Source organism: Maylandia zebra, linkage group LG1, assembly GCF_041146795.1.
Source record: "Maylandia zebra isolate NMK-2024a linkage group LG1, Mzebra_GT3a, whole genome shotgun sequence".
NCBI lineage: Eukaryota > Metazoa > Chordata > Actinopteri > Cichliformes > Cichlidae > Maylandia > Maylandia zebra.
In genome coordinates this window covers 10,412,286-10,427,406 of record NC_135167.1, presented here as the reverse complement: position 1 = coordinate 10,427,406, position 15,121 = coordinate 10,412,286, and the positions used below count along the sequence as shown (strand labels likewise).

Genomic DNA, 15,121 nt, shown 5'->3' with positions numbered 1-15,121 from the left:
TTCTGTCATCCAGATCAGCTTCCATTTACAGCTGGCTGATGTATGCCTTGACTGCATCTCCTCTGTGCAGCTGCTTTCACCATATGTAAAACTCTATGTATAGGACAGACTAATTGACCTGTTAGCTGCTTCAGGCATATGCTGCTATATAAACCCATAATGGCCATTATCTATCCCCACCAGGTAGATTGCCATGCTGTTAATCCAACCACACATGTATCATTACCTTCAGTAGAATAAGGCCACTTTCCTTTGCGGCCTATGGTTTAATTAAAAGTGATTGTAAATATTTGATGTCATACCCTACATTCTGAATGTAAATGCAATCCATCGCGAGCATCGTCCTGTTACTGTTACTGTTGAGAAGTTGTTAGCAGCTTGACACGTCTTGTATTACAGTTGTCAGCCTAAAGAAGTGCAACTTGCAACTTGCAACTTGCAACTTGCAACTTGGCTCAAAAAACTTGGCTCAAAAAACTTTACATAAAGTTTACACTGAATTTCATATAGCTCCTACGGGATGCATATGTGATCTATTATATGTGACCATTGGTAGAAAGTATGTGATGTTCAGTTTTTAAGGATGTCAGTGGTTAGTTTCATGCTTCCCCTTTATTTTTCTTTTTTGGTGGGTCAGCTGTAGTGGTCTCAGATCTTTAAGGAGCTTTGTCTGTATTTAAAATCTTCTAGAAATATTAAAGCCTATAGAAATATATTTGTTTTTGGCTTTCACTTCAGCCAAATCATTTATTGGCTGTCAGATTAACACAGAGCAGGGAAATTGAACTGGAAAAAAAACTTTAAATAGGCCTAAGTTATTATTCCTGACCTTCCTCATCCTCATCATGTAGACTTTCCTGGATTTACAGACAGCTACGCCATTGGCCAAGGACAAATGGGGTGACCACAGCGCCTATGAACTGAGCCCGAATTGCCTTAATACGGAAAAGACTTTTATTACAAGCATAATCCGACAAGTACTACCTCAAATGACGGGACTGTAGGCTATTTGGTCTACAGGTATTATTTCGCTGGTGGTATAGAATTAAATTCAGTCATATCTAAATCTCTTCCTGCTCATGTAATAACGATTTTCAGGAATTAAGACAGGAGATTAACTCAGAAACAAAACAAAATAAAACTTCTTTCACTTCGCTGAAGGAAATTGCAACGTAATATTACAGATAAACGCGTTTCGCAAATTTGAAACAACTATATGAATCATTTAAAATGCGTTTTCTCCTTAATCTCAGACTATTCTAGAGTGGTCTCCATAGAAAAAACACGTTTTCGAATTGTAACGCTGAATATTTCTTAACATTGTTCGGAAGAGTAACGCGCAAAATAAATACGCACAGCACCTTACGTCTTTTACTACAGAAGTATTTGATTTTAAAAGTTTGAAATAGGAAGATTAAAAAAAACAAAAACAAAAAAAAACTTTTTTCGGACCGTCAACACGGATCATACACTACAGTGATCATCTTAATACCGCTGTCTGTACAAGAGGCAGAAGAGTTAAGCCATAACGAGACGGTCTATAGGCAAAACATCCAAATCAAAGGGACTTTGAGGGACCATGTGAATTTCTCTGCCGGGTTTGATCCTACAAATGACCTTTTAATTAACACAATGGTAAGTTAGTGCAGAGGCTCGCTTCACAAGGGACAAAGCAGCATTCATTCTATGTTCCTCCCTCGTTGCTTAGCCTGAACAGTAACAAAGTGTTTGATGCCACTTCTGATTAGATGCTGACAATAGAGAGATGATGTCCCCTTTCTTCCACAACTTGTGGATTTCACTCACGTCCTCCTCTGAATTATGACCTTCCATCAGCGCAGCGGCTTTATACATCGAGTCAAGATGATAAACTTTGATCAAACCCGCACACGCAAATGTTTTTTAATTGCCTGATTGGATGTTAAGCTGTATAAATAATCACGGCACAGAAAACGAAAGCTCTTGGGAAAAAATGTATTGTTAGAAAAGATGTCATGAATGGCAAACACAGGAGAAGCTCACATTTTAACACAGGGACAAAACATATTTCCAAGTCCACAGCGGATCCAGTCGTTCATAGCCAGCTTTGAGTCCGACAAGCTTTTCTCTTTTTACATCTGGCAAAATGACACGAAGCCACAGACAATTGTAACAAAATATTCAAAAGAGATACAAAGTCAATCAATAAACACGGTAAATAATTAGCCAACAGACGACATAACAAAATAATAAATACGTAAAGAAATAAATAAGTTTGCTACACTACACGATTGCCATACACAAATTCGGCCGTTTTTTTATTCGGCCAGTCTCACACATTTGCATCTAGATTTTTTGCATAAAGTCTTTAACACCATAAAAACAATGTTGTGCAAAATGATAGCCACGTCCACAGTTTGACAGCTCACACTGCAGCAGCGCCAGGTAGTTCCCATGTGTCATTCTGAGGCCGCTAGTTGGCCGGTGTGTCATTTAGTGCATAATAAATGTCCCAATAGTTACTGTGGTATATTTCCAGCGATCTAGGAGGAAGAACAGCAGGGATTGAAATAAACGCACAAAATAGAAGGAAAAAAACTTTATGGTATGAAACATTTCCAAAGAGAAGTTGAGCATAAGAAGAACTGACATACTTTTGACCAAGTTTATGAATGATATTTGACACTAATCTGATAGAAAAAATAAAATAAAAATAAGCAACATATAAACAAAAAGAGAAAGAGTAACTGCATTCTTGTGAGTGTTTGATGTTTTTACTTGCCTCTTCTCTTTCTGTGTGAAAAGCTGTATGTGTGTGTCATGACTTCACTGATTTTTTTCCACTTCAGTGCAGACTCTCACCTGCTTCACCTCTTCATCACTGGTCTGAAAGCAGTGACCTTGTCACCCTGCATGGTCCCACAGGTTTCACTGAGGTCAGATGACTGTGTCTCGGCTTTGCCACTGGAGAATCCTGCACACCCAAGTGAAAACACATCTAAGAAGCTTACCTCAAGCACAAGTTGGCAGAAAGTCCCTCACCACTTTGTAACTCATAAATTGTGTTTGTGAACACAAAAATGGAAAGTTTTGCTTTATTTGTGTACATTAATGTGTTCAAAACAGTATGCTTGTGGCTCATTATGAAAAGACAAACATCAATGTTATCTGTTATGTGAAACTCAGCAGGTAAAAGATAGACATACCTTCAATGGTGGAGTACTGACATGTGTCTGGGAGTGCAGCATAGGATGAACAGTGAAGTTGGAGGCTCTTGGGACCATAGCTGCTAGTGCCATAGACCTTTGAGTGCAAGGACGAGCCCTCTGAAAAGGGGCTCTCAACATTGGTGACACTGCTAGATTCATGAAGGCCTCTAATGCCTGCACATTGTCCAGTGGGAGCCCCGATAAGTCTGGTGCTCTGTAGCTGGCAGTCTCCGGTTGAGTTTCCTGTCCTCAGTTCAGAGCCATGCTGCTGAGGGCTCAGAATGACCCCCGAAGCTGCCGTCCGAGCCAGAGACCAAATCCGTGGCTTATCTGAAGCTTCATAGTGCGACAAGGACACAGTTCCTGCGGCTGGGCTGGTTGAGGAGGGTGCTTTGGACACTACAGGATCCAGGAAGTCAGCCGGGAGAGGAGGAAGGGTGGTGACATTCTTGATGGCACAAGGGAAAGAGTGAAAGCTGTTAGTTAAACTCAGGTGTAGTTCGGAGCTGCAGTCTCTTTTTTGAGGTGCTCCAGATCCTGCCATGGTCCTCTGGAGGTCGTGCTCATCCGATGCCACCTTTTCACAGTCACTGTCCAGCTTGTCACAGTCATCGTCATCCATATCCTCCAGATCACTCAGATGTAAATCCTTTTCATCCTTGCAATCATTAGAATCTACATGAAAGAACAGGTTTTATATTCTTAATATGCTGTTTGTCATGGAAAAATAATAAATACATTCAATTAAATAATTTTTAAACTTTGAAAACCATTTTTTACCAACAAGAAAAAAAATGCAAATCATTACCTTTGGTAACACCGTCTTGCTCACTCTTAAGGTCATCCTTCCTGTCATCATTCGCCTTATTCTTTGGTGACCAGGTCATCTTGTTTTCCTTTTTAAGCCTTCTCCTGGCATTGGCGAACCAGGTGGATACTTGAGTGAGTGTCATTTTGGTGATGATGGCTAACATGATCTTCTCTCCCTTGGTGGGGTAGGGGTTTTTGCGGTGCTCATACAACCATGTTTTCAGAGTGCTGGTGGTTTCACGTGTAGCGTTCTTTCTTCTGGCTGTGCCATTAAAATCTACTGTCCCGTACCTGGAAATACACACACATACACACACACGCATTTAGCCAGGGAAAGAGTCACCATTAGTGCAGAGGGTAAATTATATAGTAGACTACTAATTCAGGTATCCTCTATTGTTACTCTCTGTTGTTTGAAATGTATACAGTTTCACCAGATCCAGGTTCCACTATAGAGTTAGACTCAGACCTCAGATCTAAATGTGTCACCATTGAATGGTTGTTTTTAATGATGTAAAACTTACCTGTCATATTGATACTGTCCCAGTGAGTGATCATAAGGATAGTACGCAGCAGTTTGAGTAATGCCAGAGTGTAAAGTGCCTGTGCTGTCCTTAATGTCATACTGTGGATTCTGTAAAAGAGAAGGCGGTTGTTATACATTATAAACATTCTGAAAGTTTAGATTAAATATGTTAGCATTCTGAAGATATCTGAAAGTTATTTCATGTATAAAGTATCTTAGTTCCATGCTAATAAATAACAAGCAAATGATTCAAACTATGAGTTATTAGAGGCAGAAAAGATTTCCCATACATGACATCGATTTGTCACATATGTATTTTCATTGTGTTTGAAGTATGATGTGATGTCCAAAAACAAGTGTTGTTAACATTTTTTAATAATATTAGTTCAATATTGTTTTAGACATAATGCAAAATACTTAAATAGACAGTCAACTTTAATTATTTTTTTTAAATATAGACGGAAATAGAAAGAAAAGTTTCAGCTGCACTGCAACAACTCAAACTTCTACTTTTTTTAAAGTAAACAATTTGCTCTACTAGTTGAAGAATCTGATGCCCCCCACCCCCAAAATTACAGAAACGAGTGGCAATATTTTAAAACAAAACACAAAAAGGGGGTTTAACTTTAAATTAACAGTAAATGTTGTTCAAATCAATCGTTTTTGACTCTTTGACTCGTTCACCTGTCTCTTTTTCCTCGTTCTTTTGCTGCTTTGAAGGGGAAGTGCGACAAGAGCTGCCGTTGGATTAAAAGACTTATCGAGACGGATATGTTTGCAGTGTGAGATAAATTGATAAACCTAGCTGATCGATCAGCCTGAGACCCCCCCTCCCCCTTTTGCGCATCAAATGAGCCCACCAGAGTGGAGTAGATAGCGGATGGGTCGGTGCTGTAGGGGAAGTAGTTGGCGTAGTTCTGGCTGGCTGCGGCCGCTGCGGCGTAGGGAGAGCTGTACATCCCCAGCGCTGCGTTCAGCTCCGTCCGGCTGCTTGCCAAGAGCCGGTTCTCGTAGGACGGGCAGCAAAAGGAGGCAGCGGCGGCGGCAGCGGCAGTCTGGGAGCTGCCTGTCCCGTCAGAGACCGACCTGGAAATCGAATCGCAGCAAGTCGTACTGGGGTTTGCCGACACGAAAAACTGCATGAAGAGAATTGTGGATAGACATGGTCACTGGCTGTTTCATCTCTCATGTGGATGTCTGTGACAACTCTGAAGTGACTGGGCTATGCTCTGCAAAAATCTTAGCCTTAGTCTAGTTGCTTTAGTATCTTAAAATGTTAAAGCAACCGGTAATTGTGAGCTGATTTCGTTTGCTGCTCTTGAATGATCACGATTCAGGTGTCGTTGCCTTTACTTGTGACCTGCCTTAATTCAAGGTAAGTCACTTTTCAGAGAATCCGTGAAATGATAGAAAGTAGGTCGCAGGGAAAAATAAAACGATAAGATATAAAATGTCATTGTCTTCTTTTTTTCTCCCCACAATTTAATAACAGTTTTAATTCACTACTTTAAACTGCGTGCGAATGTAAAAGACATAAATAGTTGTTTTCGGATATGAAGATGAACAAGAAAAAGTGACCTGCTTCATTTTATCACCGAATTTAAAAAAAAAAAAAATGTTTCCGTATAAATAAACAAAATGCAGTTGCAGCAAAGTCCCAATATCAGTGTTAATGCAACGATCTGACGTTTACGTTCTGCCAAAAGTCAAAATGTTGTCCTCGGAGAAGTTGTCTGTTAACTTTTTCAGGAGTAACTTCTGTCCCCTCATCGACCTGAACTTCTTCGAACTTGTCATTTGGAGCAATAAGAATTTATTAAAAAGGTAAATAAAGCGGTTTAATAAAGATTTAAGCCTTTGAAAATACTCCAATCTTACATGTCAAAACAACTCCATCAGAAAGTTTGCTTATGTGTACAGCATGCTTAACAGCCCAATTACACCTCATAGTGTGCGATAGGTGACATTCATCTCTATTGTCATCAGAAAAACACGTGAGTTCATTCATAATTCAGTGTAATTGGACACGGGTGTGTGTGTATCGATATTTGGTTCAACAACAAAAGCTCCACGCGAAAATAGCTGTCAATACTGTCAAAGCAGTCACTCTTTCGTTTATGTTTCTCAAAAAACTAAACGCCTTCTTATTGGTGAAATAAAGGAAAAATATGAATTTAGTCTTGTTTCTGTATACACTATATTTAGGGTAAATGAAAAGCAAAGTGTCTTACCTGTGAAGTTGCATTGTAGGGATATCCAAATTGCGAGAAAGACATAGCTGCTTCTTTTGTTACCATCAGGAATATTCTTCACCCTTGATCGATTGCAACCAATTCTACTTCAAATCCACCGTCTTACACACATTTCCACGCACGGCCTTTCGCTCAATAATAGATGACTTCACTCATAGGAGGGAGACTTTAGGCTGACACCAGCTGCAGATTGTTTTATATGAATGAATAATCCCCCCAAGGACCCAATAAGAAATGAAATTAAGCGTCATTAAGTGCAAAAAAAAATTGTTGTTGTGTTAGCTGAAGGAGGCTTAAAGGATAACGTAAGTCTTCCAAGATATGGACTCTGCTTGTGCTATTATTTGTGGCTCTATAGTTCTTTAGCATTCATCCATGCAAGGGTATCAGCGTGACGTCACTGTAATCCCGGAACGGCAGGGTACCAAGGATAGAATAATGTCTTTGCCAATCACGTCCAACACAGGGTTTTCTTAAGGTGCACTGTACACAGCCTTGTTTCGCTTTTGTAATAGAATTCTTTACCGATTTTCTGAGGTAAAGTCTCGGAAAATTGCACCACTGTTCATTATTATTGAATTGTAACAATGCAATATGGAAACCCTTTGTGAAGTTAAATAAACTAGAAAAGAGAGAGAGAGAAACACCGGGGATGTTTAGGGTGTCTTGTGAGATATTTCATTACTTTTTTACTTTATCTAGACAAATAGAAATAACACATGTTGCCTAAACTAGAAAAGTCTGCACTATTGTCTGCTTAGATAAAACTGATACCTAAAACGCTTTGTATTATTTACAGTGTATCACAGCTATAGATGGCTGGACCTCTAATACTTTTTTTTTTTTAAATCTCGACCTTTGTTCGCTTCTGGCTCTTTGGCCAGAGGTCCATCCCAGAGTTAATGACGATGATGTTTCTATCTTTCTCTATTAGAGAGAGGGGCAGTCCCAGTAGGAACGGTTAGAGGGGTTTTTGGCAGGTCAATAGACCAGTGATTGATGCGCGCCTGGAGACCTACGTGACCATTACGCGTAATGCGTAATTGTATCAATTAACAAATGGATACATGCCCTTGTTTAACCAACGAGTAACAGAGTGAAAATATGCCTTAGAGGTGAAATCCGAAGAGCTATGCTAGAAAAAAAGACATTGGAAGCCGTGCTCCCCAGTCTAATTAAATATCCGTGCATGGGGCGACGAGAATTGCATTTTAATTGAATGATGCTCACTTGAAAGATGGGTAAGGAATGATGCTGCCTCACAGTGAATGAAACTAGAAATAATTTTAAGCCTTATTAGATTAGGAGCTCAGCCATTACCAGTTGTCTCACTCTCTCCCATAAACATAAACAAGCTTTACCCTCTTTTCGTGTGTTGAGATGTTACCGGTAGGTAAGAGATCTGTTTATTTCTCTTCTACACTCGCCACTTTTGCGTTGGCAGTGACAGAGGTGATCGGTCTAACTGAGTCATATGATCTGCCCATTTCTGCTTGTCTAGAGAAGTGTAAGTTTCCCGCTGTCACGACTGATACCTTGAGCCAAATTTTCCAGTGCCTTTAATTTCCCTGGCTGATGAATGGCTTTGACTCCCCAGGAGACGCATCTGCGATTACGGACTTTCTCTCCAAGGGGCGCTAAAGAGCCACGTGCTGGAAATTAAGATCTCCTGTTAGAGATTCTTCATAGAGATAAAATGGTCGGAGTTGTCACGGTCCAGGCTTTGAGAAATGCCGTTTTAAACACCCACGGGCAACAGTAAGTCTTAGAAACGATGCCTTTTGTCCACACAAGTGCCCGTTTCTTCTGAAAGGCCACTAAGCTACAGCAAAAACTTATTGGATAACAAACCATAGTCCGCTATTATTTCCCCTGTTAAAATCATATTTTGCAAAATTTTATTTTATCATTATTTACATCAAATTCAGCATCATCTCACAGGGTCACTTGTGTTCATTTCTTTCTCTTGAGTCAAAATTCACAGAAAAGGGAACTGAACGAGCAATTTAAAAAAACAAATACATATACGAACTTCACAATATCATAACACCATTTCCATTACGTTCTTGACATGATAAACTGCAGAGGAAGAAGAAAAAGGAAATGGCCATTATGACAGTGTTTTATTATTTTTGATGAAACAGTGAGGTATGAATCAGATGAGTGAGCAATGCTTATAGATCCAGACAGCCTGCTTTTACAGAGATATGTAAAACAGCCATATTTTCAGCTTTTTGGCAGTACAATTTTTAGATGTTTTGAAATGTTTTATTAAATGTTAGAAGGTTAGATTAGGTTAGGTTTTCCCAACTTCTACAGGCAGCCAAAAAGTTGTTGCTACTCCACCGCCATCATTTTTATGTATTTATTTTTAATCAGTCATCATCAGGGATAGAGGAAGCAATTAATAAAGGATACAAGTTACTCTGTAGTAGAGCACAAGTCAGTGCAATCGTACTTGCAGATTCTTGTTTATATTCCTTACTCTAACCATATTTATATATATACTTTTATCATGATCAGAAAACTACAGATCTAAAAGAATACTTAAGCCTTATGTTTGTCTGGAAAAAAAACCCCTCCTGAATACCAGGTTTTATTTGTAGATAGTTTTAACTGGACACTTATAAGGATTTGACTAACAGATGTTATCAATTTGTAAAATGTATAATTTTTACCTCACTACTGACGAATATCACAATGTATATAAGGAGAATGCACAATTTTAGCCTGTACAACCAGAATGAGAAGAATGAGCACATAAGAGAACGTGCACAAGTTAAATGTAATTGCATGCCAGTGGTCATTGCGTTTCTACAAGGGCATGCATGATGGCCTTAGTGCATATGGACAGTCTCATGCATAATGCATGCCTAGTAGTCAGTGTAGATCTCATTGAATAAAGCCAAAATGAATGCTAATTGCAATGGCAGACTGGCCACAGTGCCCTTCCTTCTAAATTGTGTGACAACCAAATGTTGGGCCATTTCTTTATACTCTTCTGTCTGGATTACCTAGCAATCGCATGGTAACAAGAGTTTTTTAGCAGTTAAAATGCTGTTATAGTAACAGTGTTTCTATCCTTTATCATCTGTCATTTCTTAGATTTCATTCTTTTTTCCATAAATATATTTTAAGGTGAAGTGTTAAACCTATAGTAGGGATACAAAAGCAACTTCTTACATCAAAAACCCGTTTTTCTTCGGCTTCTTTGTAAGCTGTCTATATGTTCAGTCCCCTGTCCTTGTCCACAAGCACTGGGTTTAATTCAGACCCAGAATGATGGTGTTAAAATTAACATAATCTATTCTGGAGTACAGTCGTGAGGGTCAAGAAACAACAGAACCAATACTCCCAATATAGTACAGAACAAATAAAATGCTTACCGGGTTTATGCATCATGCAGGTATAGATGTTTTTGTCAACAAAACAAAACAACAACAACAACGGAAAACAAAGTCACTTCTTGAAACAGTCTGGCAGTTGCAATTTGTAGACATACCATTTGACCTGACTGGTCATATAACAGGACATTTAACTACTAGCAGACAAAGGCATTCACGCTCATTCACTCACGTTATTTAACAATAAGCAAGCCCAAAGCTCCATTATATCTTGTTCTGACAGATCCAAGTGGTTACTAATGAGACTGAGTAATACACGCATTCTCCATTAGAAGCATCACCGACTGGGAAAAAAAAAAAACTCTAAAGGTTAAGTCAACACTCAATAGCTCCCAGCCCTCTTCTCCTACTTAATACATTTCCTATGCTGACTTAATGAACCACACAAAGCCTTTCTGGTTTTTCATCAGATGAGGAGGAGAAGGATGGAGGAGGGGTTGGGGGCTGTAGTGGTGGAGGTAGAGGGGTGTATGAAATGGTAATAAGGGCAGACAGACAGAGAGATGGAGGAAGAACCCTGAGTTAAGCAGAGGATGAAGCAGCACCTACCTGGAGGTGTGTGATCTCATTAAAGCCAAATTGGTATATGCCAATAAATCCAAGGCACTTGTGATCTGGAATTATTGCATACACACACATATAGTGCATACACACAAATGTACCCCATGAAAACCATTATTAATATTGTTAAATTACCCAAATGGATGGAAAAGTAATAAATATTGTAATGAGAAATAATAGACCCATGGAGGATATGGTCACAGCAGTGGTCGGTTAACACTAAAACAAACATCTCCAGGGTTGACGAGTAATTACAGTGTGCACAGGGAGTCATTAAAGCTTCATCAAACAGAGAAAGAACGGCATAGGGTGAGTGTAACATCATGACAATTGTCTCAATAAATCAATCTGGTCTAGAGAAGAAAAGGATAATTGCATGTGATGACAGTACAACGTTGATTACTGTATAAGTAGTGCCACTCACTGTGGTATGGTACAGTTTGATTGGTACCTTGGGTTTAAAAACAAAATATATTTTGAAAGATTATAATTACACATATAGTCGTTTGTTTTTTTTTTAAGAATTTAAATCTGTACATGAATGGACAAGCATAATTTGTGTTGCATTTGTACCACTGCCACGCTGATCGCTTGTATTCAGATGTTTAAGTCAAACAAAACCTCTGAATTTTTTTGTTGGGAGCCCTGTGTCTCAGAGGCCCCTGAGGCTCACGGGATGCAATATGTGAGTGAGTGAGAGAGAAGGAGTGTGTGGATATGCAGGCATGTGTGTTGTTTGTGTGTGCTGGCTGGCAGAGTCCCCTTGAGGCTCTACTGTAAAGCTATCATCAGTGGTGGTGTCAGGGATTTGTTGCTTGTCACTGAGTGAGAGAGGGAGTCCTGGCAGTAACTCTGGGAAATAACTGCTTATGGAGAGAGAGCCTTGTTACACAGTTTGTGTGAGTGTAGACGTGTGCAAGAGAGAGAGAGAGATAGGCAGAGAGCGAGGGAGAGAGAAGGACAGAGTGGGAAATATTAGTATCTATTTTCTCCACGTGGTATCAGGAGGTCTATGTTTGAGTATACAAGCAGGCTGTAGGTCAGTCATATGGTGTATGTTTCCTCGTGTCAGCTTTTATGTGGAGGCCTTAGGCTTTTTGTCCATGTGAACTCTTGTTCGCAAGTGTTGTGTATCCATGTTGCTGCATGCTATGGCAACAATACGACATCTGTGCTTTCTTGTGTATTAACTTTGAAATTTGAAAATAGTCATGATCACAAATGTCACTTCAGCCACTGATAATATGGAGTATTTCTATGCTAACACCTTGCTATCATGCCCATGTGCGTGTATGTGTGGTCTTCGTTGAGATGGGTGCTGACTTCTAACCGAACCTTCCCTCAAGGCAGAGGGCCAGCAGCAGCAAAGTGCTGCTGCCGGGTAAATACATGTATCTTCAAAAAAAGAAGAAAAGGAAAGAAAAAGAAACTCTTCAGGAATGATGAATGGAGGGCTCATTTTCTCATTGACAATCGTGTATTCTAAAATCGCATGTTGGCGTGTGACCAGGAATCAAGGGCCCAAGGGCCATGAAATTCACTCAACTCATAAATGATCATGTCAGCGTTCAAATGTAGGAAGAAAAGGGAAGACAGGGTAAACTGCTGTTACATGGTTTCCATCTGACTGCAGCTGCTAAATCCACAGCAGCATTGTGGCCTATTGCTAGGGCCCACGGAGACTGAAAGACAGTTCCTATTACTGTCAGTCCAATTACCGGCCGCAGTACAGCCACTGCTGTCAGCGCTGGACCAGTCATGCTATGTGTTGGCATCTTTTCTCTCATGTATGGCCATACATCCTCAGCAGGGAATCTTGTCCAAATTGATTTCAACATTATTGTATTATCTTGTTGTTGAAGTAGCCAAACACATATAAATCATGGTCTGGGTTAGGATGCATTCAATGTAAACAATTAAAATTTGTGAAAAAAATATTACGATATAATAGCAAAATGGCTGCAATATATTCATTATGGTTTTATCTGTCCGTGCTGTAATCCATCACATATATACATAAACAGACCTAGAAGTGGGGGAAGTGATGAAACGTGGTATAAATATTGAAACACTCCTCAGTACAAAGACAGAGCTCTTCGTTGAGTGTGTCTGCTGAGCTAGTGTTGCACCACATGGAGACTAAAAAGGCCCAGCCCCATCTGGTCCTGGTTCAGTCTGGTTTACTGCAAAATGGTGCCAATACAAATAGCTGAGCTTGATGTTTGTTTGCATAAATTGTTTTGAAAGGCTTCACCAAGAGTTTTTTGGGTGGATTACGGGAGGGGAAGTTGGGGAGCCAGCCATGGTGAAATAATCCTCACTGAGCTGACAGTTAGATTTGCTCTTCTTTAAGAATAAAAAAAATAAATAAAGATTGTTTTGGATTTTTCTTTTCTGTTCCTGGCAGCGAGTTAGGGCTGTGAACTTTTCAGTGGCTGTGCGTGCATAAAACGTGGGTGTATGGTGATGGAGAATGCTGAGCTGCTCTCTTTTCTCTCGTAACATAGCAGTGTCAATTTTGATAACATCAGTGTTGCATTTAACACATGCTCGTAGTTCAGCTGGAAGTTCAGAAGCCCAGTGGAATGCAGGGAAATGTCTCTCTTCCTATAAGCCTCCTCTTTGATTTTACTCCCATAGGTCAATGAAACACCAATAGAAGGGTTAAAGCCAAAGAGCAAAGCTGTGTAGTGAGGTGAATTAGTCTTGTATTACAGTGTACAGATAAACACTGATTGATATATGTGTGCGCGCGTGTGTGTGTTTTGATTGCCCCGCTTGCCAAAGACACATAGTAATCAGCTGGTTACCATAATCAAGTAGCCTTTGCTTTTGCTAGAGGTATATGAAAATCTGCCTGATTGATTTCATGCCCAGGTAAGTGTTTCAAGTCAGCACTAACTGGTACCAGATTGATTTTTGTGTGGGTTGCATGGATGCCCAAGTCACAACAAGAGCTAAGGTGGAAATCACAGTTTTACCAATGAAAGTTCAGTTGTTTGAGCCCTCTCTTCTTAAATCGCTGCTTAGTCAGTGGTTGACTCCCAACTAAATCCAGATGCAGCTAAAAAATTTTTTTTTCCTGTAGCATTTGTCTTTGTCTTCAGCCACAGTGTGTCAGGCCGCAGAGCTAATGATGTGTATTATTGCATTTGTGGACAGAAATCTGAAATCTTTTGAATGTGGTCTTGACAAACAGTGTTTCAGAAACTCCCAGTGTGATGCAGTATAAATACAAAAACTTCTACAAGAACAATATAAGAAGTTCTACCCATAACTGAGGATGTTTTTTTTTCCTTGGTGAATTTATTGCATCTGAAAGTTACACAAAATATTCCATGTTTCAATCTTAAGGTTATAAGAAAGCAGAGAAAATCAAATCCTGTTTATATTTAGTGGAAAACACAAGTTCACACAACCAAAATCCAGTATCTTCCAGTATGATGTTACGCTTTTTGCTTCCTACAGTTTCAGCCTCATCAGTTGGATTTGCATTCTCATGTGGTTATTCCGATTTGTTTTCTGTCCCAATTTAAGCTCTGTGAGCAGAAGAAAGGAAAAAGAATGGGGCACCCCCAGCCTGACTCTATTCAACTTAAAGCAGATGTTACATGCTTGCCAACATGAAACGAGTCTTTTAACTGTGGAGAAGATGAAATCATATACCTTTGATTAGCCTTTTTGCTTGGTCAAGTAAAATAGTTTGTACATGGTTGCTGAATCCACCCTGACCTTGGCCTCATTGCAAATGCGTCATCAGATTACAGCAAACAAGGGGGAAAAACAGCTACTCATGTTTCTATTTTAAGATGTTGAGGCTAATTTCTGATTTGCTGATTGTCAAGCTTACTTTGGAGAAAGCAAGAAGATTGGATCTGATCTCCACAGACCCCCATTTCCTGGATGAACTTGAACATGTCTTAGCAGGAGCCAGTATCCTTGAAATATAACTTGGCTCCTTTTTATATCCTCTTACCCTGCTCAGTTCAAGATGTTTTACATTTTGAAGTTGGGATGTCCACATTGTAGACATGCCTTCTACTTATTTCAAGGCTATTTATTCTGAGGACGATAAGGAGTAAAATATGGAAAAGAAAGTGGTGCAGGAGGCAAAGGTGGGGCGACAAGGTATTCCTTTTAAATATATGGTGAATGAGGGTCCTTCAACAAGTGTTGTGTTTACATTGCTTGTGGGAAAACAAATCGGCTCCGGCTGTGTCTAAGGGGGCTGTAACACAGCTCTTTGGTAAGGAGCGCAGCTTAAATTCCAAGCAGCAGCAGCAGCAAGCACAGTAATGTCACCCCAAGGTGTTGAGAGTAAATATACAGTGCTACCTCTAGGCTAAATAGGGGAAAGAACACAGAGAGATTGAAGTGTAC

The 15,121-nt window shown here is 39.7% G+C and overlaps 1 protein-coding gene across 4 annotated transcripts; it reads right to left on the bottom strand.

Moving 5' to 3' along the window:
* Positions 1-1,960: 1,960 nt before the first annotated feature.
* Positions 1,961-7,143, bottom strand: irx6a (iroquois homeobox 6a). Of its 4 annotated transcripts, none has more exons than XR_013094346.1 (7): positions 6,756-7,143; positions 5,385-5,660; positions 4,523-4,632; positions 3,997-4,289; positions 3,186-3,863; positions 2,762-2,953; positions 1,961-2,522 (listed from the first exon to the last, which is right to left on the bottom strand). XR_013094346.1 is itself a non-coding variant. In XM_004539669.3 (7 exons), the coding sequence occupies exons 1-6, from the start codon at positions 6,819-6,821 to the stop codon at positions 2,847-2,849; spliced, it is 1,530 nt and encodes a 509-aa protein (XP_004539726.2). In that variant the 5' UTR covers positions 6,822-7,143; the 3' UTR covers positions 1,961-2,522; positions 2,842-2,846. The 4 variants fall into 4 exon arrangements, 3 of the variants coding, with proteins under 3 accessions (XP_004539726.2, XP_004539728.2, XP_004539729.2); XM_004539669.3 differs by having other exon boundaries at positions 2,842-2,953; XM_004539671.3 differs by having other exon boundaries at positions 2,842-2,953; positions 5,385-5,610.
* Between the last annotated feature and the right edge of the window lie 7,978 nt (positions 7,144-15,121).